Source organism: Onychostoma macrolepis, chromosome 22 (assembly GCF_012432095.1).
Source record: "Onychostoma macrolepis isolate SWU-2019 chromosome 22, ASM1243209v1, whole genome shotgun sequence".
In the NCBI taxonomy this organism is placed as follows: domain Eukaryota; kingdom Metazoa; phylum Chordata; class Actinopteri; order Cypriniformes; family Cyprinidae; genus Onychostoma; species Onychostoma macrolepis.
This window is the reverse complement of record NC_081176.1, coordinates 1,110,353-1,134,445: the sequence shown is the minus strand read 5'-3', so window position 1 is coordinate 1,134,445 and position 24,093 is coordinate 1,110,353. Positions and strand designations below refer to the sequence as shown.

The following is a 24,093-nucleotide window of genomic DNA, read 5'->3' as shown; positions in this document are numbered from 1 at the left end:
AAGCGATAATTGAGCAGCATGCTAAACCCAACAACTTCCACAGTGGAAAAGAGTTGGGAGTCATTGATGACCATGTTCACCAGTACCCCATTCACCATTTCTTTTTTTGAATCTATAACAGAATACAATGATGGTGTATTGTAGGAAAAAAAATACATGATTTAAATGAAATAAAAAAGATTATTTTGAGTAGTGTGTGGATTGTTACTAGTTGTGCATGCTCACGCAGTGCCCGATAATGCCTGAGCATGGAGGAGGTGTTATTATTGTATGTCAGCTCCTTCAGGCACAGCAAGCATTTCACCTTGACACATGAATTAATAGACATAAAAAGATTTTACAGTAAGGATTATAATTGTATTAAGACATTAATAAAGATAAAATATAACAATTACACATACCTTATTGTGAGCAACTATAACAACCAGACAGGGGAGTATTTCCTCTTTCTTGCTGGCTTCTTTACAAAGAAAAAGGAAGATGTCACAAAAAGCAAACAAATCCAAAAGGGCAATCCAAATCAACAAGCAGTCCAGTCCAAATCCAAAAATCCAAAACAATCCAACTAATCTTATCTAACTAATATAACAGTAATATATAATATAGCTAATATAATTAATAACAACAATATGCTATAACTATTCTAACCTAATATAATGCAACACATATGAAACAACTCTGTGACACTCTACTTCTGCTACTACTCCTGACACCTGTCTGAAACACCACAACACACACAAGGAGGCGCGAGTTTTGAGGTGGCGCCCTTTATCCGAAAGCGACACTCAAACCAAACGATGACGTATTCCACACAAACCGAGGCCTCGTTCGTAATTGTCACGTGATTTCTACATTAACAACACAAGCCTCGAATCGTGGTTTCATGTGGCTCACCCATTTATTCTCGACACGAGCTCCGACACCTCGGTTCAAATGTCACATCACTAGTTATTAGAAAAACAGGTATATTTAGATTTATATGGACAAATCATAATGTCTGATTAAGATAGTTTTCAATGTCTTTATATTAGTGGTATTTTTTCTGTATCATTTGAGAAATAATTGTAATATTTTTTAATGGAGCACTTTAATGGGCTTTCAGCATATATTCTGACTCTAACAATCAGTTTCTACCAGCAAACACTCAGAATAACTCTGCTGCTCATCCTGAATGGCTTGTTTAATGTTTAAGATTATAGCCTGAGGCTCATCAATATTATCAGAGCTGATGAAAATATTCTCTATTTCTTGTCAATAGATCCTGTTTTCACCTCATTCATTATGCTGATGACCTCAGATCCATAAATTGCCACATTTAGCTCATTTTATTGATGTCAACAGACTTCAGCAAACAACATGATCAGCTATTGTGACATTACACGATATAGATAAGTAACATAACAGCATTTATTTAATGAATCTGCGCAAGCTATGTCAAAACTAAAACATGCAAAAACAAATTGTTCAGTTAAACTCAATTAATTGGTGGTTTATTTGTACCTTGCAAATTTGTAAAATTACATTTCTGTGTTTATTCTTTCATTTTTTTTCTTACATTGTTTATATTTGGTAATTGTGTGGGGTTTCCCCCCTATATTTTCCATCTTCCTATGCCTATAAATTAATAAGAGGTCATTTACTTCACAGCATTTAACATTTAACATTTAACTCCTCCTTCAATGAAGATCCTCCCACTACAGTTCAGCAATGAATGCTGGAATATTCCCATCAGCCTACAAATAAAGACGAGCAGCAACCACATTTTCTACTGATTGAGAGAGGAGATACTGCAGTAGATTGACTTAGAATGCCTTATTTTACTGTCATGATGAGTGAATATTGTAGAAAAATTCCACACTAAATAGTGACTAAACACGACCCATTAATACATGTTAACCAGGAGTCACTCTGTTTTATAATCGCGACATCTGATAAAATCAACTTTGTCTCATGCAGTGCTCTGTCTGGTCTGAGTAACAAACTAAAAAAACAAAAACAAAAAAGTGCATAATATTAACTGATGAACTATGCTCATATTTATAATTCCAAACACTCAGTAAGTGACAGGTGCTTGGAAACGCTGTTTTGTAATAATTTATTGATGAGTCAGCTGAAAGTGATGCTTCTCTACCGCTCACTGCACAGAACAGACGCCAAGAGAGGTGACACTGCGCCGGGAGAGTCAGACCTTGCACTCGCGAGGCAGTACTGGAGACATCTTCCAACTGAACCATAGCTAAGGTTTGTCAGTATGTATATTCTATGGAAAAAAGCTGCTAAAAGGGTCTGAAAGTTATTAAATCTTGTGCCTAAGTCGCGCTTGTGTGTGTGTGTGATGCAGGGGCGGTGAATATTTGTGGCTGAGTTCAAGTTCTACTTGTTCTATCTTTCACACTTAGTAACACATACAGCTGTCCCCTTGCCACAGTGCAATAGTGAAAAGGCACCCCTCTCAAACAGTGTCATATTCCGAACGTTGTTTAAATGACATACACCGGTATTGCGGTATTTTAAAAATTAATATCATCAAAAATAAACATCGGTACTCGATATGAACTGGTATACCGCCCAGCACTAGTTCTTCTCACTACAGAAACATTGGATTTGTGCCTTTGATGTTTTACATTACATTTACATATAATCATTTAGCAGACACTTTTATCCGAAACAAAAGGGAGAAATAGAAGCAATCACAACAACAAAAAAGCAACAATATATAAGTGTTGTGGCAAATCCCGGTTAGTCCAATGCAGTGCACGTAGCAAGGCTTTTTTTGTTTTGCTTTGCTTTTTTTGTTATAATAAATTAATAGAATTAAAATTAGACAGAAAATAAATAGAATAGATAGAGCTAGTGTTGGAGGGTCAAGTTAAATATTTGTTATTATAATTAAAAGGAAAACAAATAGATAGAATAGAAAAATAATAGAGGAAGCTATTGTTAGAGGGTCAAGTTTTTTTTTTTTTTTTAATAACTGAAAAGAAAACAAGTAGATAGAATACAAATATAATAGAGAGTACTATAGTGTTAGATGGTCAAGTGTAGATAAAATAAATGTGTTTTTAGCAGTTTCTTGAAGATGGCTTGGATTGAGTTGGTCAGGTCATTCCACCAGGTGGGAAGAGTTCATGTAAAAGTCTGTGAAAGTGATTTTGTACCTCTTTGGGATGGCACAATAATGATCGAACGATAGCTGCTCACATCTCAGCATGTCTAACAGAAATTTCTTGCTGGATGAAGGTCCATCACCTTCAACTCAACCTTGGCAAGGTGTAACTGCTTGTGGTTTCAGCAAACCCATCATTTCATCACAATTTCACCATCTAGTTAGGTGCATCAACCATAACACCTTCAAGGGTGGAGTTGTGTCTGGAGTTGTGACTGACGATCAGCTGCATTTCACTGACCACATTGCTAAAACTGGCAGGTCCTGCAGATTTGTTTGTACAATATTAGAAAGATCAGGTCCTTTCTGTTCGGAACATACTACACAACTTCTTGTTCAAACTCTTGTTCTGTCTGAGGCAGAACAAGAGCTCTTGTGCCATTCACTTGCAGAATGTAAGCTTCTAGAGGGCACATAACTCTGAAGTAATTAATTTAGGTAAAGGGGTGCAGAGCCAGTGGTGTTTTTTTAGGCAAACATCAATGCCTTAAATTTTATGCGAGCAGCTATTGGTAGCCAGTGCAAATTTATGAACAGAGGTGTGACATGCATTCTTTTTGGCATGTTAAAGACTGATCTTGCAGTCACATTCTGGATCAGCTGTAGAGGTTTAATAGAACTGCCTGGAAGACCTGCCAAGAGAGTAATGCAATAGTCCAGCTTGGACAGAGCATGAGCTTGAACAAGAAGTTGTGTAGTATGTTCCGACAGAAAGGACCTGATCTTTCTAATGTTGTATAAACAAATCTGCAGGACCGGGCAGTTTTAGCAATGTGGTCAATGAAATGCAGCTGATCGTCAGTCAACTCCAAGATTCCTGGCTGTCCTTGAAGGTGTTATGGTTGATGCACCTAACTAGATGGTGAAATTGTGATGAAATGATGGGTTTGCTGAAACCACAAGCAATTATACCTTGCCAAGGTTGAGTTGAAGGTGATGGACCTTCAACCAGAAAGAAATTTCTGTTCGACATGCTGAGATGTGAGCAGCTATCGTTCGATCATCAGGATGGAATGAAAGGTAGTTGAGTGTCATCAGCATAGCACTGATATGAAAAGCGATGTTTCTGAATGACAGAACCTGTGATGTAATGTAGACAGAGAAGAGAAGTGGTCCAAGAACTGAACCCTGAGGCTCCCCAGTAGCTAGATGTTGCGAACTTGGACACCTCACCTCTCCAAGATACCTTGAAGGACCTATCTGAGCGGTAAGACTCAAACCATTGGAGTGCAGTTTCTGAGATGCCTTTTACAACTGCAAAAGAAATGGCTTGAAGGAGATGAGATGGAATAGGATCAAGTGGACTGGAAAGGATGGGTTTGGAGACTGCTGCCTCGGAGAGTGGAGAAAAGGACACAAGTGAGTGTACAGTATGTTTGCTGGTAAGATGTGTTTGACAGTTTGTGGTGTGGAGAATTGTGTGCTGATGGTTGTAATTTTATTAATGAAGAACGTGGCAATGTTGTCAGCTGTTAGAGTTGATGAAGCAGTGGAAGGAGGAGGACAAAGGAGGGAGGAAAACATTTTAAAGAGCCTCCGAGATTTAGACGAATTGTTAATTTTGTTGTGTCCTTTTAGCAGTGGAGACATTAGCAGAGAAGGAAGAGAGAAGTGACAGATACAAATTGAGGTCAGAAGGATTTTTTATTTTTATTTTAAAAAGTAAGAATTTGAAGATCAGTGTGCCTTGTTCATGGAAAGAAATTTAGAAAAATGGATCAAATTGATCATAATTTTGTGTAGCCATTGTCTGCTTTCACGTCACATTTCTCAGATTTTTTATGATTCATTTATATAGATCTGATGGAGGAGAAACATCATATCAAAACTAAAGAAAAATCTTGCTCACAGACTGAACATATTTCTTTACTGAAAAGTTTCACCTGCCATCAGTGTGGAACGAGTTTGACAAGCAAATGGAATCTCAAGGTTCACATGAAAATTCATACACTGTAAAAAGTGATGTTGACTTAACTTAAAAAAATTTAGGAAACCTGTTGCCTTAAAATTTTTAAGTAAATGATAATTAAAAAATAAGTTAATTGAATTGTCAAGTTCACTTAACTTTTTTTTTATTATTTTTTTTTTTTTTTATTATTATGTACTTAATAATTTGAAGGCAATGGGTTTCCTCAATTTTTTTTAGTTAAGTCAACTTTCACTTTTTACAGTGTACTGGACAGAAACCATTCACATGTGATCAGTGCGGGAAGAGTTTCTGACAACAAGGACACCTTAAGGACCACATGAACATCCACACTGGAGAGAAACTGCATGAATGTGACCAATGCAGCAAAACATTTTTGTTGGCTTCAGGCCTGAAGAGTCACCTGAAAGTTCATTCAAAGAAGAAACAACATTCATGTTCTTTGTGTAAAAAGTTTTTTTTTTTCTGCTTCAAAATTTAAAAGTTCATCAGAAAGTACATAATGATGATAAAGTTCATATGTGTTTTGAGTTTGAGAAGACTTTTATTACAGTTACAGAATTGAAACGGCACCAGAGGATCCACACTGGAGAGAAACCTTACAAGTGTTCACACTGCGACAAGAGATTGACTTGTTCAGGACATCTGAAATCACACGAGAGGATTCACACTGGAGAGAAACCGTATCACTGCACTGCATGTGGCAAGAATTTCACTCATACAAATTCTCTATGCAGTCATAAAAAAACTCAAATTAAATAGGTTACCTTCAGGTCCATTTCTTAAAGTGCTACACTGCATCTCTTCCATATAAATCTGTCATAAGAATCATCATCTAAATTTGTCATGACAGTGAATTAAGTTCTTCTTCATGACCAGCAGTTTCATTTGTGAGATTTGGATCAATTCAAAGATGGAGTTCCTCCTGTAAGAAAAATATCAAAATTTTTGTTCTTGCTTCATGATATGAATTGTAATATTGTGTTAATTTTCTCGCGATACATATGTATAACTTGATATGTTTACACTTTTATGAAGAAAATTATGTACAGTTTCAAACTGTTCTTCTTCAGGAAGCTGAAAAACATGCTGATTTGTTTTTAATTTGACCATCACTGTTGTTTCTAAAACAACTAGTTATTCTTCCACTTGTGGTGTATTTTAGTAAACAAAGATGTAAGATATATTGTTATAAGGTTTGCATCTTATCCTCTTGAGATGCTTTGCTATATTGTTAGTCAATAAAGGTCTATGTCGTTATCTTTAAATTACTGGTATTTTTGGTATCATTTCTGTATCATTTGGTAAATAATAGTAGTATTAGAGCACTTTTATAGGCTTTCAGCATATATTGTAGAGAGAGATGACCTGCTGCTGATCCTGAATGGCTTGTTTAATGAGTGTTTATTGTCTAAGGCTCATCAATATTATCAGCTGCTGAAAATCCTCTTTATTTCATGTCAATAGATCCTGTTTTCACCTCATTCATTATGCAGATGACTTCTGATGATCTGTAAATTGCCACATTAAGCTCATTTTAGAGGTGTGAACAGACTTAATCACGATCAGCTATTCATTGTGACATTATAGGTAAGTATCATAACAACATTTTTAAATAATCTGTAATAAACCATGATTTATTCACAAAACTAAAACACAATAAATAAATACAAGTTAAGTTAAAATCCACTGGTGGGTTATTTGTTTCTTGCAAATTTGTAAATGTATTTTCCTAAGTTTGTTTATTTTCCATTTTTTCCCTTACATTGTTTATATTTAGTATATATTTTAAATGCTGTAGTCCTTAGGTTTTACTATATTTTGTTGACTATGTTAATGCGAGGTAAGATAAATTGTAGGAACAAAATATGTGGATGAAATCTTTTAGAAATAAAAAAGATAATTTGTGGATTATTCTAAAACACTTTGCAATTAATTTACTTAAAATATATAGCTATTTGAACATAAATACTTAAATTGTGTGAACTCAGTAACTGATTTGTCTTTAATTTTGTCAGATCTGCTCCTTCTTCAGTGAAGCTCCTCCCACAACAATCACACCTTCAGTGAAGCTCCTCCCACTGCAGTTCAGCAATAAATGCTGGAATATTCCCATCAGTCTACAAGTGAAGACGAGCATCAGAGCATCAGGAAGAAGTGAAATCTGCAGAGACAGAGTTTATTGAAGGACAGAGAGAACATGAGAGATCCAGAACCCTGCAGAATGAAACACACTGAAGAACAAACAGGTTGGTGTTTATTCTTGATGCTTTAGTAATGAGACTGAAGAACAATTAAAGTTAATCAGTAGTTCATCAGATTTAGTGTTTATAGTAGAAAAATTTTCTAAATTTACAAAAGAGTTGTAAAAAATGAAAAATTAAGTTAAAAGTAAAAGCAACAAATGGTATAGACAATACTTTCTATCTCAGGGTACAACATAGAGACTGAAACGTTCAAATTATATCTCTGCCTGTGTGTTGAGTGAAAAATATTGATCAGTTAATTAGTTTAAAATAGTTATTAATGATCTAATAAGTTTTTAGTATAGTATATTAGTGTTAAGATTATATTTATAATGCAATATTATATTTGTGTAGTTGATCAAACTTTGAATAGTTATCACTACACAAACATTGGATTTGTGTCTGTATTTTTTTATATATATATATATATAGAATCAGGTCATTGAATCATTTTGTAAAAATGTGTGAAAATTATTATAATTTTGTCTAGCCGTCGTCAGCTTTTCTGTCACATTTCTCTGACTTTATTATTTATTTATATTGTAACTTTTTTAACTTTAATTTTAGATCTGAAAGAGAAGAAACATGTCAAAACTGGAGAAAAATCTCTCACCCAGACTGAAAGAGTTTCTTTACTGAAAAGAAGAGACAAGAAAAGGTTCACCTGCACTCAGTGTGGAAAGAGTTTGCCAGACAAACATAATCTTAATGTTCACATGAGGATCCACACTGGAGAGAAACCATTCACATGTGATCAGTGCGGGAAGAGTTTCAGACAATCAGCAACCCTTAAGAGACACATAAACACCCACACTAGAGAGAAATTGTATGAATGTGATCAATGCGGCAAAACATTTTTGAGGGCTTCAAACCTGACGGAGCACCTGAACATTCATACGAAGGAGAAACCACATTCATGTTCTTTCTGTGGAAAGAGTTTTTCATGTCTACAGGGTTTAAATGTTCATCAGAAGATACACACTGGTGTAAGAGAATATATGTGCTTTGAGTGTGAGAAGACTTTTATTAGAGCTGATCATTTGAAACAGCACCAGATGATGCACACTGGAGAGAAACCTTACAAGTGTTCACACTGCGACAAGAGATACAGTCGGTCAGCACATCTGAAATCACATGAGAGGATTCACACTGAAGAGAAACTGTACATGTGTTCACAATGTGACAAGAGATTCAGTCGGTCAGCACATCTGAAATCACATGAGAGGATCCACACTGGAGAGAAACCTTACAAGTGTTCACACTGTGACAAGAGATTCAGTCGGTCAGCACATCTGAAATCACATGAGAGGATTCACACTGGAGAGAAACCATATCACTGCACTGCATGCGAGAAGAGTTTCACTAATTTCTCTTCTCTACGAAGTCATAAAATACACTATCACATTAAGTAGTTCATCTTCAGGTACAGTGCTTTAAACTGCGACATTGGATCCCTTCCATATTAATCTGTCATAAGAAACATAATCTAAATTTGTCACACAACATCAAGTTCATCTTCAAGACCAGCAGTTTCATCTGTGAGATTCAGATCAATTGAAAAGCCCAATTCGGACGGTAATTACTTCTCAAGGGGACATAAGTTATTTTCACCATTTACAGGGGGTAGTCAGTCATTTTATTGCCGGCCGAATCCAGAATGTCGGTGTTTATCTCTCACCACCCCTGTAAAAATTCCTGGTCGAATTACCTACTGTTTTTTGACAAATACCAAGGTCGTGTGATCATTTAATTGCTGTCCGAATTCACATCTCTGAGTTTACAAGAAGAAATCAATTCTCAAAGTTCAATGTTTAATACCTTTTTGAGAACTGCCGAACACTGTACGGTAACTGTTGCATTTCACTGTAATTTGCATGCATATTATTTCTGAAAGGCTGGAAAGTATTTATAAGAACAATACTTCATAACTGCTCCACCACAGCGAGTGGGAGCAGAAAGAGAATAAAAGCACGTAAACATTCTAAATGGGTCTTTATTATGGCAGCAGCAGGTATGCAATACAATTTTAAAATGTGTATTATAAACAGTTATATACATAACCATATTGCATATAATTATACTATATAAAACTTTAGCACATATATTTTTTTTTTCCTATTTTTAAACAGGAGATTTATATAATCAAATATGAACAGTGGCGTACTATGGGGTTTCAGTCAGGGCCTTCAGTAAGCAACTGTAAACTACATGTACACATCTTACACATCTCTGTTACAGCTAACGCAGCATATATAATGCACATATTATGCCGCACACAGGCTCTCAACAACAATGACGGCTGATCAATAATTTCAGCAGTAGGCTAGATTAGGGTGGGTTAAATGCAGAGTAAAAGTAATCCGCCATGGACATTCACGTCACTCTAATGATGATGCGCCCAAAGCAGCAAAAAACTGTACAAACACTGGATTGGTGCAGCATAAAGATCCTTTAAGAGATTTGAATTATAGAAATGTGATAGTGTGTCATGTGTATGGAAGGTTAAAGAGATGGGTCTTTTAAACTCACAGTGTGTCTGCCTCCTGAAGTCCACCCTTTTGATCTGCCAGCTTTCTGCTCCCGTTAGTGACGCTCACGTGGTGTTTGCATACTCTATCACAGATGAAGTGAATAAAATGCAATATTTGTCAAATAAACAGATGTTTCAGAAATGTTTTCATGAGCAACAGAAACACTTTTTATATACTGCTTAATACAGTGCCATCTGTTCAAGAATAAAGTTCAACGTCAATATATACTATTTAAATGCAAATAAAGTGGGGGTTACAGTATATATGCTTTCATCAGTGTTTTATGATAAACGTGACTCAATATAACATTGCGACTACAGTAAAAAGCTTTTACTGTTCTAAAAACACAGATTTATGAGCAGTATTGGATTTGAAGATGTTAGAAACACACTTCATTGTTGTCGTGTGGTGAATTTGGCCAATCATGAAACAGCTGTGTCATCATCAGCACTCCTGCAGTCGCTCTGGAGAAACTGCGCGAGCTGAGTGAGTCGGCTGCCCTCGAAACACTCTTGCGGTACTTTGATGCGACACGTGGCAGTGACGTGACGTCGGCTCCAGTTCAAGTCGGACTAAATTTCTAACCGGCATGCACTGCTTCAAGTCAGCTGCTGATCGGTCTGCGCAGTGCTGCATGAAGTCGAACGCACCTTATGTTTATGGCGCCACCAGCGCAGTCCTACTCCTATGATTCAATAGCAATCACTCGTTGAAAAAGACGAGTCAAATTAATTCTAGCAAACGAAATAGAATTTAACTCATTAAAATTTAATTCGCTAACATTATCGTGCACTGGATATAGCTCATCGGTTTTTTATATTAAAAAAATACATATTTTTTGTCTAAAGAGATTGCGCCTAACAGGCCTAACTTTACTCAAAATATTCCTCTGATGGAGGAGACAGAACTGACGGAGTTGACACATCTGACGGTGGTGACGAAAACCTGAATTTGTAGTCTTTTTAACTATCAAATATGAATCAATCAATTGTATTAAAACAAACACAACAAACAGTGAATATGTTATTGTTTAGAAAGTTTTTATTTCAAGAGTCACATTTAAGTATTTTGATACATTATTGGAACACAAAATTTGACGTTGGTGACATCTGACGCTGTCGAAAAATTTGGCGTTCATGTACAAGACATTGTTTTTTTTTTCTGTTAATGCTAATGGAACCTGCTTCAGGAGAATAAAATGATCTAAATATTTCAAATAATGTCCTCAGAAATTGGAAGATGGTGTTGACATATCATGGTTGTGACCAGGAAATATTAACTTAAATATTAATTTAAAATATTCTAAATCTACTGAGATTGATGTACTCTGCAGAGGAGGATTGTGGCGAGGGGGTCCTATAGAGTGACAGCTGCCCCTGATATTCCCTGATTTTATTACATTTTAATGAATGTCTGACGGTGTTGACAAAAAGTTGGGACACAACTTTGAAACCTTATTAAGCATGCATGTGTCACTGAAAAACTACCACACTTTGATATTAAATATTATACTTAGTAATATACTGTTACTTTTGATAGAACAAGGTATTTTTCATCATAAAAAAACAAACAAAAAAACAATTTTGTCCATGTTATAGCATATGAATGATCGAACCCTTCTCTGTGGACACGCTGTTTTAGATGTAGTGAGAATAGATTTCACATAATAATGATACAATTAAATTGAAGGGATAATTGTGTTAAATACATTCTATTATTAATCCCCACAACATTCACAATTGAAAATATTTTTATTTTTAAAACCTGATAGCTGCTGGACATGTTTTGTCCCATGTCTCAAGAATGACTGATTTAATAAAAAAATGTTGTCCATGTTTATTGTCTGCCGGTTCTTCTTGCATCAAGATTGAATCATTTCATCATTATCTAAAACACCTAAAGCCATGAAATATTATGATTGCTTATTGTGGTTTTCACATTTCTCGATAAAGCTTTTAAATGCCTATAAACTATACTTCACCCCACACCTGACTGTCTTTTTGACAGAGCGTTGCCTTTTTAATCAGGATTTGGCGCGGTTTTGATATTGGTTTCGCCTCGCGGTGCTGACGTCATCACTCACGCGCGCCAGTGTGGAGGTTTCTGAGGTGAGCAGTTCACGCTATTTTATGTAATTGTAAAATACACGTTACTCAGTTTGTTTCATCAATATTTTACGGTGTTTTTTTTTTCTGAATGGTTTCATCCGGCGCTGTTTGTGTATCTGCTAACTACAGCACTTTAAAAAGAAGGTTTTACGGTGTGTGTGTTTTTCTTCACACAAGAATCGGTAAAATGATAACTACTAATAAAACGTCGACTATATTCACATTCACGTGGACAAATCACAATGTTTGACAAAGAGTTTATACCAGCAAACAAAGTGAGCTGATCTGCTGATCCTGAATGGCTTGTTTAATGAGTGTTTATAGTCTGAGTCTCATCAATATTATCAGCTGCTGAAAATCCTCTTTATTTCATGTCAATAGATCCTGTTTTCACCTCATTCATTATGCTGGTGACCTCAGATCTGTTAATTGCCACATTAAGCTTATTTTATTGCTGTCCACAGACTTATGTGAAAAAATAATGTACTTAAAGTGCTCTATTTTCGTGCACTAATTTTGTACTTAATATACTAAAAATGATCTTTTAGTACTTAAGATAAACTTAAGATAATCTAAGTGTACTAAACTGAGCTGTTTTGAGACACCATGAATATGAACTAACATGCGCTTTTAACATATTATCTTTGTATTTAAAAATGTATTTAGTTAGCACTTGTAGTACACTTGAACCCATCTTTCATTCACTAGTACACTCAAGTGTACTACTAGTGGTAGCTAAATATATATTTTTAAATACAAAGATAGTATGTTAAAAGTGCATTTTAGTTAATATTCATGGTGTCTCAAAATAGCACAGTTGAGTGCACTTAAATGATCTTAAGTTTATCTTACTAAAGGATCATTTTTAGTATATTAATTACAACGTTTTGAATAATAACACAAATTATATTAAGCTATCACCAAAACAATGCTTTTAAGTATATTAAGGGCCATTTTGTCTTGAAAATAATAACTGAAAGATTATTGACTGTCTTTGGCTCCTGATTCATACAATCAGCTTGAATTATCATTAAATAATTAAGTCTAATTTTCATATTTTTGTGTTTACTCTATTTTAGTTACATAAACAATTGCATAAAATATCAAATTTTTGTAATATTTGTAATTTCATTAATAAAAAAAAATGCATTTTGTGTCTGTCCCTACATTCTGGTCAGCTCTGTTACCTCGGTTATAAAAAGGCTTACAAATCTTTAAAGCATTCATAGAAAAAAAACATGTGACTTGCACCAAGTGTTGTCACTTCCTCTGGTAGGAATCTTTGGAAGGCATTGATGTATGTCTTTATTCTTTATTCTCATTCATTTGTACAAAATGTTTAGGATACACCAATAGTAGATTAATTATTTGTCAAATCTGTTATTGTGATTTTGCAGTGAATCTCTCATTTCACTTTTTAAAAACAATAATATGATGTAAATCCATAAAATTATGTTTTAGACATGCCATGTGGTTTCTGGTTTGAGGGTTAGCATCTTGAGCTAAGGCACAAAATGGTGGAAAATGTCAACTCTGTTAGTGGAGTGAATTGAATCGTAATGGATTAAGAGACAGATGCTCTCCTAGAGAGGACAGGGTTTTAAATTGTGGTACATTTGTTAACTGTATATGTTTGACCCAATTTGTCTATAACAGAGTTGACAGATTTTTCTGGTAGTACATTGATTTTCAGAATAAATATTTAAAATCTTAAAAGTTTAAGATCAGCAAAATGGAAAATATTACATTTAAAGTGTGTTATATGAAAATAAAATAAAATAAATAAATATTCCTATTTTTGGTTTTCTTTCTCAGCTTGAAATGTACCCACAATTCTGGAATGAGTCAGTTATAGTGACATTATAGGTATTTATCATAACACAATTTATTTCATAAATCTGTAGTAAACCATGCTTTATACACAAAGCTAAAACACAATAAACAAATACAATTTGTCAAATTAACTATATTTAAGTAACGCCACTAATAGGTTATTTGTTTCTTGCAAAATTGTCCATTTATTTTCCAAAGTTAATTTTCTTTTTCTTTTCTTTCGTTGTTAATATTTGGTATCTTTTAAATGCTGTCCTCCTTAGTTTTTACTATATTATGTTATATATATATATGTTAATGAAAGGTAAGATGAAAAGTAGGAATACAATATGTGGATGAAATAGCCTATTTAAGAAATAAAAAGAATTTATATTATAAAATGCTTTTATAATATAAATGCAATTAATTTACTTAAAATGGATTGATATTTGAACATATGCTTAAATTGTGTGAATTAATGTAAAAATATAAACTCAGTAACTGCTTTATCTTTCATTTTGGCAGATCCACTCCTCCTTCAGTGAAGCTCCTCCCACAACAATCATACCTTCAGTGAAGCTCCTCCCACTGCAGTTCAGAAATAAATGCTGGATCAAACTGAAGAACAAACAGGTTGGAGTTTATTCATGATCTTTCATCAATGAGGCTGAAGAACAATACGAATATAAAGCTTCAAGTGGTTCATCAGATTTAGTGGTTATGGTAGAAAAAAAAGAAAAAACTTTGTGAAGTTGTGGAAAAACAGTTAAATACATAAATAATATAGGGGAGACTTTATAAGCGTAGGCTACAAAATAGGGCCTGAAATTCAGTTGTCTTTCATTTTCTTGTTTTGATCAAATGTGAAAGGAGGTTTGATAAGCATTCACACTGCTTGTCAGCATCAGAAAGCCAAAGATTCTGGGACATGTCTAGACATACCCTTCAAAACCCTGAAATTGATGTTTGCTGTTTTTTTTTTCCCCCCAGTAAATAAACATTAAATGTATTAAAATTGAACCAAATTCAGAAATGGATAAGTGTGGCAGATTTAAGGTCATTGCACGTTAAAAAATAAATACGACCTCATGTTTTGTCAATCACGTTTACACATTGCCTCTGAAACTTTTGTCCGTCATAAAAAAAATTGGATTGGGTTTGATTTTCTGAGTTTTTCGCATTCCGTAGCAAGAATTTTGAGAGGTGTTTTGACAGTTCAGAGCCACCATACAAGTGAATGCCAACATCCACAATTGCCTCTCAAGTTCATCCACTTCGTTTCGCAGCACAAAGCACTGTAAAGGTCTTTGCGCACTGAGTTCACAGAAATTGGAGATGTTCTTTTAAATATATGGCTCCAGTAATGCTAGCAAAGCATCAAAGTTTACTGACATCCTGAAGTAAACTTTGAATCGCCCGGGATAATCCCTCAGCTCCTTAATAAGGAGGGGGAAATCTCTATATTTCAGGATTGGACTGACCCAATATTTCCTCTTTCTTAAGAAGAGGGGACAACAAAATCATCCTCACTGCTTGAAGACTCAATTTTGTATTGATTTGCGATTTTTATTTATTTTTTTCCGCAACGGATGAATTGATACGCATCGGACTCTGTGCAAGGTTTCTGTGTGTGACACATTTTTAGAATGAAGAATACGAAAGTTTCGGACTCAGTGTGCGAGGACCTTTATTTTTAGATAAACTTGTATTTCATAGCGTAAAATTATTTTGCTTATTACTTTGGTAACAGGGTTTGATGAATGCAGTCAACATGGATTGAGATTTTCACATCATACTCTAGAAAGCAGGGATGCATGATATATTGGCAAACATCTTTGTGTTTAATATTACACTGTAAAAAATTTGACTGTAAATTCACAGTAAATTACTGGCTACTAGTTGCATTACTTTCACAGTAAGTTACTGTATAATTTTGACTGTAAATAATTGTGAAATGACAGCTGTATACTGTGACTTCACAGTAGTTATTCCATACTGTGATTTAGCAGTATGCTCCTGTAGAATTACTGTATTTAGCTGTGAAGTCATAGTTAATGCCATCAAATTACTGCAATTTAGCAGTATTCTGCTGTAGAATTACAGTGTAATCTGTAATAGTAATGCAACTCAGTAGCCAGTATTGTGTTTTTAAAATGTATTGTTAATTTAAAATGTACATTTAATGTATTATAAAATACTGTAATTTTTGCATTTTATCTGTTAACCCATTCAATAACCTATTACACTGGAAATATGTGTTCAATTCAAATAAACACAAAAACAATCAATTGTACACACTTATTTTGCAGTTTAATAAATTCTGTTTAAACTTTCCAGCAAAGAGGTTCAGACGGTCATGCTTCTCTCCATCGAGCCAGGACACACTATATAACATATTCAGTGATCATCTTACTGCATGACTACATCTAGCTTAACACAAAGCCAGAGTTGATTTTGTCCATTTTGTCGTTGGAACATTGCTTGCACACTAGATTGACATCCATTCGAACTCAATGAGTTTCCTGATCAGTGTACAGACTTGCTGGTTGATATGTCCTCTCTGCCTCTTTGGATTGATGCCCAAGAAGTACCTATAAACAAAAAAGGCAGAGAGGAAAGCTGCTAGTTTCTTTCAGGTTGGATGAAAAAGGTGTCAGTTCCCAGTCACCACATTCAGTGGGTCACTGCTGTTGCAGTACAGACCAAAAAGTTACAGAACAAGGTGATATTAACCCTAACCATTTAAATAACAGCAGCTTAAAAACATTTCCATCACAAACACACAGTCGAGAACAGTCCTGCAACAAAGTAGAGGTGTGTGATTTATCCAGCCAAAGCATTTGCACACAACTGTGTACATAACTTTATATGTACTGCTTGCAGAGGATGGAGCATCCTTTTAAAAATAGCTTCCTCTCTGGTCTCCAGCACAGCTTGTTTGGTCTCCACACCACTTGTTTGAGGGGGAGAAGGAGGTCGTCACCACTTGGCTGCTGTGGTCCTGCGCGGCTCGCAAAATCCCAACACATCCAAACATTCCTTGTTTAATCCACCAAATAAAAAAACAAGCCCTCAAATATAATGTTATGTAGAAATTACCTTTGGTAAATTCCAGAGTGCAAGAAGCATCTTCAGCATACTTCAAACTGACCGTCCAATGTCAGCATCCATGCCCTCGTCTTCACTGTGTCACCTGGAACAGAAACAGATCTACTGTTTAGGGGTGACCCCGAATAGTCGACGATTCGATGCTTTGATTGGCATTCGAATCAGGCTCCTCCAATCTCACAGTCGAATAGTCGCAGAGGTGTTATGGTCATGCCATTTTGGCTGTATGGGGGTGCTCAAATGTCTTGATTTCACATAGAACTAGGTTTTCTCCCAATAAGTTAATATACAGCCTAATAAGATGCTGTAAATAAGAATCTGAAAAGAAGGGAGCTTTAAATAAATATTTTAACGTACTTGAATAAATCCAACCACCCCTATAGATTTAAGTTTTACTTTCCATAATCCATGTCCGACAGAGGAGCAAGAACGCGTCCACAAAGTTAATTCAGAGCTTTCATGCTTTCAGGGCATTTTGTGCAGATAGTAATATAACGTTATGTTGTGTAAATAATGAAGCGTATTCTAAATTCTAAGATAAATGATGAGTTAAATCCCATTGATTATAAACCTGCTATCAAATGCTTCATTCTACTGGTCATCTTCAGCACGCACAGCTCAAAACAGAAATACAGAACATTAATCACTATTGTAAAACACTATTGTAAAAAATGTTGTGAATTCTTAGGGTTTCGCTGACATTTAATGCTATCTTTTCATCAAAACATAAAACATTATTTTTGGATCTGTGAGGCGTCCATAACACATTTTCCCTGTGTGTTAACATCAGTTATGACTGTCGAATGTCTGACTTGACTCTCGGTAATGTAAACCCGCCCCCAAACATGATTCGATTATCAGTCGACTATCAGCAAGATTTGAAAATTCTGATTCGACTATGAAAATCCTTAGTCGGGGACACCCCTACTATGAAATCAAGATTTATTTATTTAAGAAATTAGACACAAGTAGAGTAGGGTGGTGGCATACTATAACTACTGAGTTTTAGATGGCTAATTTTAAAAGAAAATAATTGCAATTCACCTTATTTTTCAATGCAGACAGAAGCCATTTTCTGTAAATGTGTGAGGCTTCCGGTTCATTAGCCGCTGTAGGGAAATAACAAGAATAATAACAAGTAAATGGTAAAACTGTTTGCACTACAAACCAGTGTGTTCATTATTAAAATAATACATAACTAATACTTAACACAACTAATCACTTAACAGTTTTGACATTACAAATCTGTCATTTTCATAATGGATTATTATTATTTTTTAAAACCAAAACAGTTGCAAATTTAAAAAAAAATTCAAGACCAAATGATTCAGTTCAGAAGTGATAGCAGGTTTAAAACTTTTATGTTGACTTCAGGCGGTGAGACAAACTTTTTGTTTATATTTAGATCCTTTAAATTAAATAAATACATCATTAGTATTATAGTCAGAACCATTCTCACTCTGCAGCAATGTCTTTTTCCAGAAATCATGACCAATATAATCCACAGACCTTATTCTGAGCAGTTTCATGTAGAAACTATCTGTAGAAAGACAATAGTTCCTACATGAAACTGCTCGCAACAAATTTGTGGATGACTTGACGGTTGAAAATACAATAAAAATGAGAAAGACAACATTACCATGAACAATAAAGCAAGCTAGGGGTTCTTGGTAGCATCACCGTCCCTTAACCATCTGTGGCTGTAGCTGTAGCACAAGGCTGCAAAATAATATATCAATAGAATAAGAGTACAATAAGACTCAACTGTTAATATTCTGTACCTATGGTAGCAGAGTCAAAATTTGTGCACAAATAGTCCCTTACCTTTATCAATTTATCATTTTTCAGTTGACGAAGCAGACAGCGGCTGCTTGGTATCGCACAAACAGCAGGGAAGAAAAATATGAAGAAGCCCAGTTAACGTTACTCATTTTAGATGAATTTACTCTACCTTTACTATAATCCCCAACACTATAATTTCTCTGGTTGATAATAACGATCATAAGGCCATTTTACCTAACATACAACTTTATTCCCCAGTGGTCACCTCTGTGGAGAGAAGCTACACAGGGGAAGAGATCACTGTTAGTGCTGAGAAAAGCTCAAGTTAAGAGATAATGACATTTTTTTTTTTTTTTCTGAAATGAGGCTCCAAAAAATTAGCTAATATCTCACAGTTAGCTACTCAATTAATACGGTATAATTACTACAACCAACATCTGTTTATGGTTTTAAAAAAATGGTGTGCTCAAACCTATATGTGTAAGCTAACCGATAACAACGTGACAACAGAACCTACAACTAACTATTTGGTTAATACTTTTAAATTACATGCACTATCATATATATGATAGTGCATGTAATTTAAAAGTATTAACCAAATATATCATGCATATATATGCACTTAATTTTTCAGTTGGTGGAGCAGACAAAGGCTGCTCTGAATCACACACACTGCAGGGGAGAAAATTATTAACGTTAATAAGGGAAAGAGATTGCTATTAGCACTAAGAAAAGCAAAAGTTGAGAGAATTGCTTTTTTTTTTTTTTTTCCTCGAACTGAGCCTCCAAAAATGAACTAATGTCTCACAGTTAGCTACTAAGTTAATACGGTACAATTATTACAACCAATGTCTGTTTATGGTTAAAAAAAAATTGGTGCGCTCAAACCTACACAAGTAAGCTAACCGTTAACAACGTGACAACAGAACCTACAACTAACTCTACTTGGTTAATACTTTTAAATTACATGCACTATCAGATAAAAAAGGCATTTAATTTGACATTTCAACACTTACCGCTGAATCCGTTGGACTTGGATGAGAAACGAGAGAGCTCAGTTAGACAACACAGCGTGCGGAGGCGGGAAGGAATTTACAGTAGTTTCCTGTAACTGCTCCGCCTACATTATTTTCACAGTAAAATTCCCGAATACGGTATTATACTGTGAAAATCACAGTAAAAGCTTGTAAAGTGACGATAATAATGTAATTTACTGTGAAATATTACAGTTGCATGCTGGAATTTTTTTACAGTGTATGTTTAAGGCCCGTTCACACCAAGGAAGATAACTACAGTGTTTCCCATACATTGATTTATTCGTGGCGGCCTACCACAATATCAAAACTGACCGCCACAAATAGATTTTTAAAAAAGCTTTTACCTCGTTGAAAAAACATGACCTTTACACATTTTAAAATCAATTTTTTTTTTTTATATGTTGTTGTTTTTATATGATGAAGTTATCTATGAATGGAAAGTCCTTTACTATTTAAAAAAAAAAAGAAAAAAAGAAGCAGGACTGAGCTATTAATAATCATTGTAATGATTACACAGATTATTAAAGGAACACTCCACTTTTTTTGGAAATAGGCTCATTCTCCAACTCGCCCAGAGTTAATAAGTTGAGTTTTACCGTTTTTGAATCCATTCAGCTGATCTCTGGATCTGGCGATAGCACTTTTAGCATAGCTTAGCATAGATCATTGAATCCGATTAGACCAGTAACATCGCGTTCAAAAATGACCAAAGAGTTTCGATATTTGTCCTATTTAAAACTTGACTCTTCTGTAGTTATATCGTGTACTAAGACCGGCGGAAAATGAAAATATGCGATTTTCTAGGCCGATATGATTAGGAACTATACTCCCATTCCGGCGTAATAATCAAGGAACTTTGCTGCCGTACCATGGCCGCAGGAGGTGCAGTGATATTATAACTAGGTACCTAGTTATAATATAGCTGGGGACTACTTTCAGGCGCTACGTAATATCACTGCGCCATGGTGAATGGCTGAATGGATTCCAAAACGGTAAAACTCAACTTATTAACTCTGGGGGAGTTGGAGAATGAGCCTATTTCCAAAAAAAGTGGAGTGTTCCTTTAAAGGCTCAGTCCTCCTTTTTTAATCATTCGTTCACTCATTTTATGATTTCATATTAAAATGAGAAAAATGGCTCCTTTTTCGTTTTTAAATTTTTTTTTTTTCCCCCAAGAAACGAAAAACAAGAATTCAGCTTAATTTTTATTTTTTTCATTCAGGGGTGGAAAAAATAATAAACAGTTTGAATATTCGATTTGTACATGTGGGCGGGAATTAAATGCTTATTTCTGCTGATTGGTCAGCCGAAGATCAAACTGTGCCATCATCAGTTCTTCTGCAGTTTCACGCAGCAGAATAATAGTCCTCCACTGCTGCAGGTTTAGGAATTCTTAACGCTTTTCATCAAACAACCAGTCTAACGAATAGTTCGACACAGCCCTACCAGGGCAGAGCCTAGACACGGCTTTCTTCTTTGTAGACCAGCGATTTGAAAACCACAGATCAGACCCAAATAAAATAACATGAACACAGTCCAGTGGGGGCAGGGGGGAGCAATCGAACTCTGGTTCGGCCCAGGCAAGCGAACCAAGTGCGAAAGCACCCTAATTGTTCATTTAAAATTAGTAAGTAATAACAAAGTTTTTAGTAAAATAAATGTAAATATCCATATGACATATGAGAAACTCTTTCAGAATTGTCCCTTTATTTTATATGTTATAAATGTTAATATTATCTGAGATAATTATGGAGTTGATCAAACATTGAATAGTTCTCACTACAGAAACCTGAGTTTGCCTTTAGTTTCTAATATAGTAAAATGCATAAAACGGATCATATCTGCTTTCACTTCACATTTATCTTATTTTTATGATTAATTTATATTGTGACTTTTCCCTTCATTCCTTCAGGTCTGATGGAGGAGATTGAGGAGAGTGAAGAGCAGAAACATCATCATGTCAAAACTACAGAAAAAACTCACTCACAGACTGAAAGAGTTTCTTTACTGAGAAGAGACCAGAAAAGTTTCACCTGCACTCAGTGTGGAAAGAGTTTGTCAAGCAAGAAGAGCCTCAAGAAACACACAAGGATCCACACTGGAGAGAAACCATTCACATGTGATCAGTGTGGGAATAGTTTCACACAATCATCAACCCTTAAGAACCACATGAGAATCCACACTGGAAATAAATCAAACACATGTGATCAGTGCGGGAAGAGTTTTACACAATCAACAAGCCTTAAGAACCACATGAGGATCCACACTGGAGAGAAACCGTTCACATGTGATCAGTGTGGGAAGAGTTTTACAGTATCAACAACCCTTAAGAACCACATGAGGATCCACACTAGAGAGAAACCATTCAAATGTGATCAGTGCGGGAAGAGTTTCACACAATCAGCAACCCTTAAGATGCACAGGAGGATCCACACTGGAGAGAAACTGCATGAATGTGATCAATGTGGAAAAACATTTTCGTGTGCTTCCAACCTGAGGAGTCACCTGAAAGTTCATTCAAAGGAGAAACCACATTCATGTTTTTGTGTGGAAAGAGTTTTTCACATCTGCAGAGTTTAAAAGTTCATAAGAAGATACACACTGGTGTGAGAGATCATAAGTGCTCTGAGTGTGAGAAGACTTTTATTACAGCTGATCATTTGAAACTGCACCAGAGGATCCACACTGGAGAGAAACCTTACAAGTGTTCACACTGCGACAAGAGATTCAGTCGGTCAGCAAACATGAAAATACACAAGAGGATTCACACTGGAGAGAAACCGTATCACTGCACTGTATGCAGGAAGAGTTTCTGTCATTCATCAGCTTTACGTAGGCATACAAAAACAAACACAGTAAGAAGATCATAGATCCATCACTTTCAAGTCTGAGGTTTAAACCTCGCTAAATGTGACACGATTCTTGAGTAATAAGATCTGTCCTAACCAGCCAGAGTGAGCGACAGAACCACATCTACAGTTTTCAAAGTGAATAAAGATCTTCAAGACCAGCAGTTTCATCTGTGAGACTGAGATCAACTTAAAGATGGAATTTCTCCCTAAGGGACAATATATAAAGTTTAATTTTGCTTTATGATATAAATTATAATATTATGCTTTTTAGAGTTTAATTTTATGTTCACAATGTTCTTTTAATGCTTATTTGTAGAGGGTTTTTACAGGTTTAAAATGTTCTTCACTAAGCTGAAAAAGAGGGTGATTTAACTTACGGTGTATTTCACAAAATGCAGATATAGATAGACAGATAAGACATGCTTTCATGTAGGTTTGCATCTGATCCATCTTCACTTTAGCTTGTTAGTCAATAAAGAGAGATCTCATTCGTTACCACTTTTACTTTATATTTGCTTCAAGTGTTAAACTTTTGTTCATTTTTGTTGTTTATTGATTTTTCTTGCACCACTAATGACTAATTTCATAATTTTGGTTGCATCTAAAACCCATGAAATGTTGCTTTTGAGGGTTTCCATATTTAAATTGATTGATAAATATTTTAAATGCCTAATAAACTACAGTATATTTAACAGCACACCTGACTGTCTGTCTGTCTACATTAGTAACTGTTTGGCTATATTGAGGGCGCTCGGATTGTCAAAAATAGTAAAATAGTTCTACTTTCCTTGGTGGAGATGTAAGTGGGATGATTCCTAATTTTTGAAAATGCCATTGTTTTTCACCCACTGAAAGTTTCATCTGTCTGTGCTCTCTGCTCTCATCACTGCTCGCACGTCTGCACCCAAACAGCTCTAGAGCTGACCTTGATCTGCTAGATATAGATTTGATTTATTAGAAATTAGCGTTTGGTATTTATTTCATTATGTCACAAGCCTTCACGGATTCAGACCGGAGTCCACTACCGTAAAGACTACAAAAGCTGCACCATGTGAAATAGAAGCGCCCTGTCAGGCTTTAAATCTTAACCTTCTGTTTTGGCTGTAGGTCCGGGACCCGGGTCCATATGGGACGGCTTCTGGGTCCGGACCCGGACCGCGGTCCGCCTGTTACTGACCTATGGTGTAGTACATGTTTTTTTTGATTACACTTTTTAAACATACTGGTTAAAATACTTAAAACACTTCAGCCCTACATAATGTACAACAAACAGGGAACTGATGTAGAAGTTTTGAGCGTGTATGTGCTATTTTCAAATTTTTTTGAAAGTCTTGGAAAAAAAAATGAAAAAGTACCCAAAATAGGGATCCAAGGGTTGAAGCACTTAAATATCTATTTATCTTCTTTTTGTAAAGGTGGATGCAATCAGTGGATGCCAAGCCTGGGCTCAACACAGTGATGTTGGACATGTTGCAGAGAAGACGTGAAGAAGACCCTGCTAAAAATGGCTCTGTGGTCCTCATG

The 24,093-nt window shown here is 35.3% G+C and overlaps 1 protein-coding gene, 2 long non-coding RNA genes and 1 pseudogene across 4 annotated transcripts; 2 read left to right on the top strand and 2 right to left on the bottom strand.

Annotated features, from left to right (window-relative positions):
• The first annotated feature begins 5,067 nt into the window (after positions 1–5,067).
• Positions 5,068–9,430, top strand: LOC131531273 (gastrula zinc finger protein XlCGF7.1-like). Of its 2 annotated transcripts, XM_058761953.1 has the most exons (5): positions 5,068–5,095; positions 5,338–6,020; positions 6,561–6,683; positions 7,112–7,342; positions 7,907–9,430. In XM_058761953.1, exons 4-5 carry the CDS (start codon positions 7,294–7,296, stop codon positions 8,749–8,751), a joined length of 894 nt encoding a protein of 297 aa, XP_058617936.1. In that variant the 5' UTR covers positions 5,068–5,095; positions 5,338–6,020; positions 6,561–6,683; positions 7,112–7,293; the 3' UTR covers positions 8,752–9,430. The 2 variants fall into 2 exon arrangements, with proteins under 2 accessions (XP_058617936.1, XP_058617937.1); XM_058761954.1 differs by lacking the exons at positions 5,068–5,095; positions 5,338–6,020 and having other exon boundaries at positions 6,426–6,683.
• Positions 8,504–10,396, bottom strand: LOC131531328 (uncharacterized). The gene is made up of 3 exons (XR_009268642.1): positions 10,262–10,396; positions 9,869–9,952; positions 8,504–8,631 (listed from the first exon to the last, which is right to left on the bottom strand). It is a non-coding gene; the product is annotated as an uncharacterized LOC131531328 (long non-coding RNA).
• A 1,635-nt stretch (positions 10,397–12,031) lies between these two features.
• LOC131531267 (zinc finger protein 239-like) lies at positions 12,032–23,287 on the top strand (annotated as a pseudogene).
• On the bottom strand, positions 16,095–18,008 carry LOC131531327 (uncharacterized). Its single transcript, XR_009268641.1, has 3 exons — positions 17,943–18,008; positions 16,890–16,983; positions 16,095–16,381 (listed from the first exon to the last, which is right to left on the bottom strand). It is a non-coding gene; the product is annotated as an uncharacterized LOC131531327 (long non-coding RNA).
• Positions 23,288–24,093: the final 806 nt, after the last annotated feature.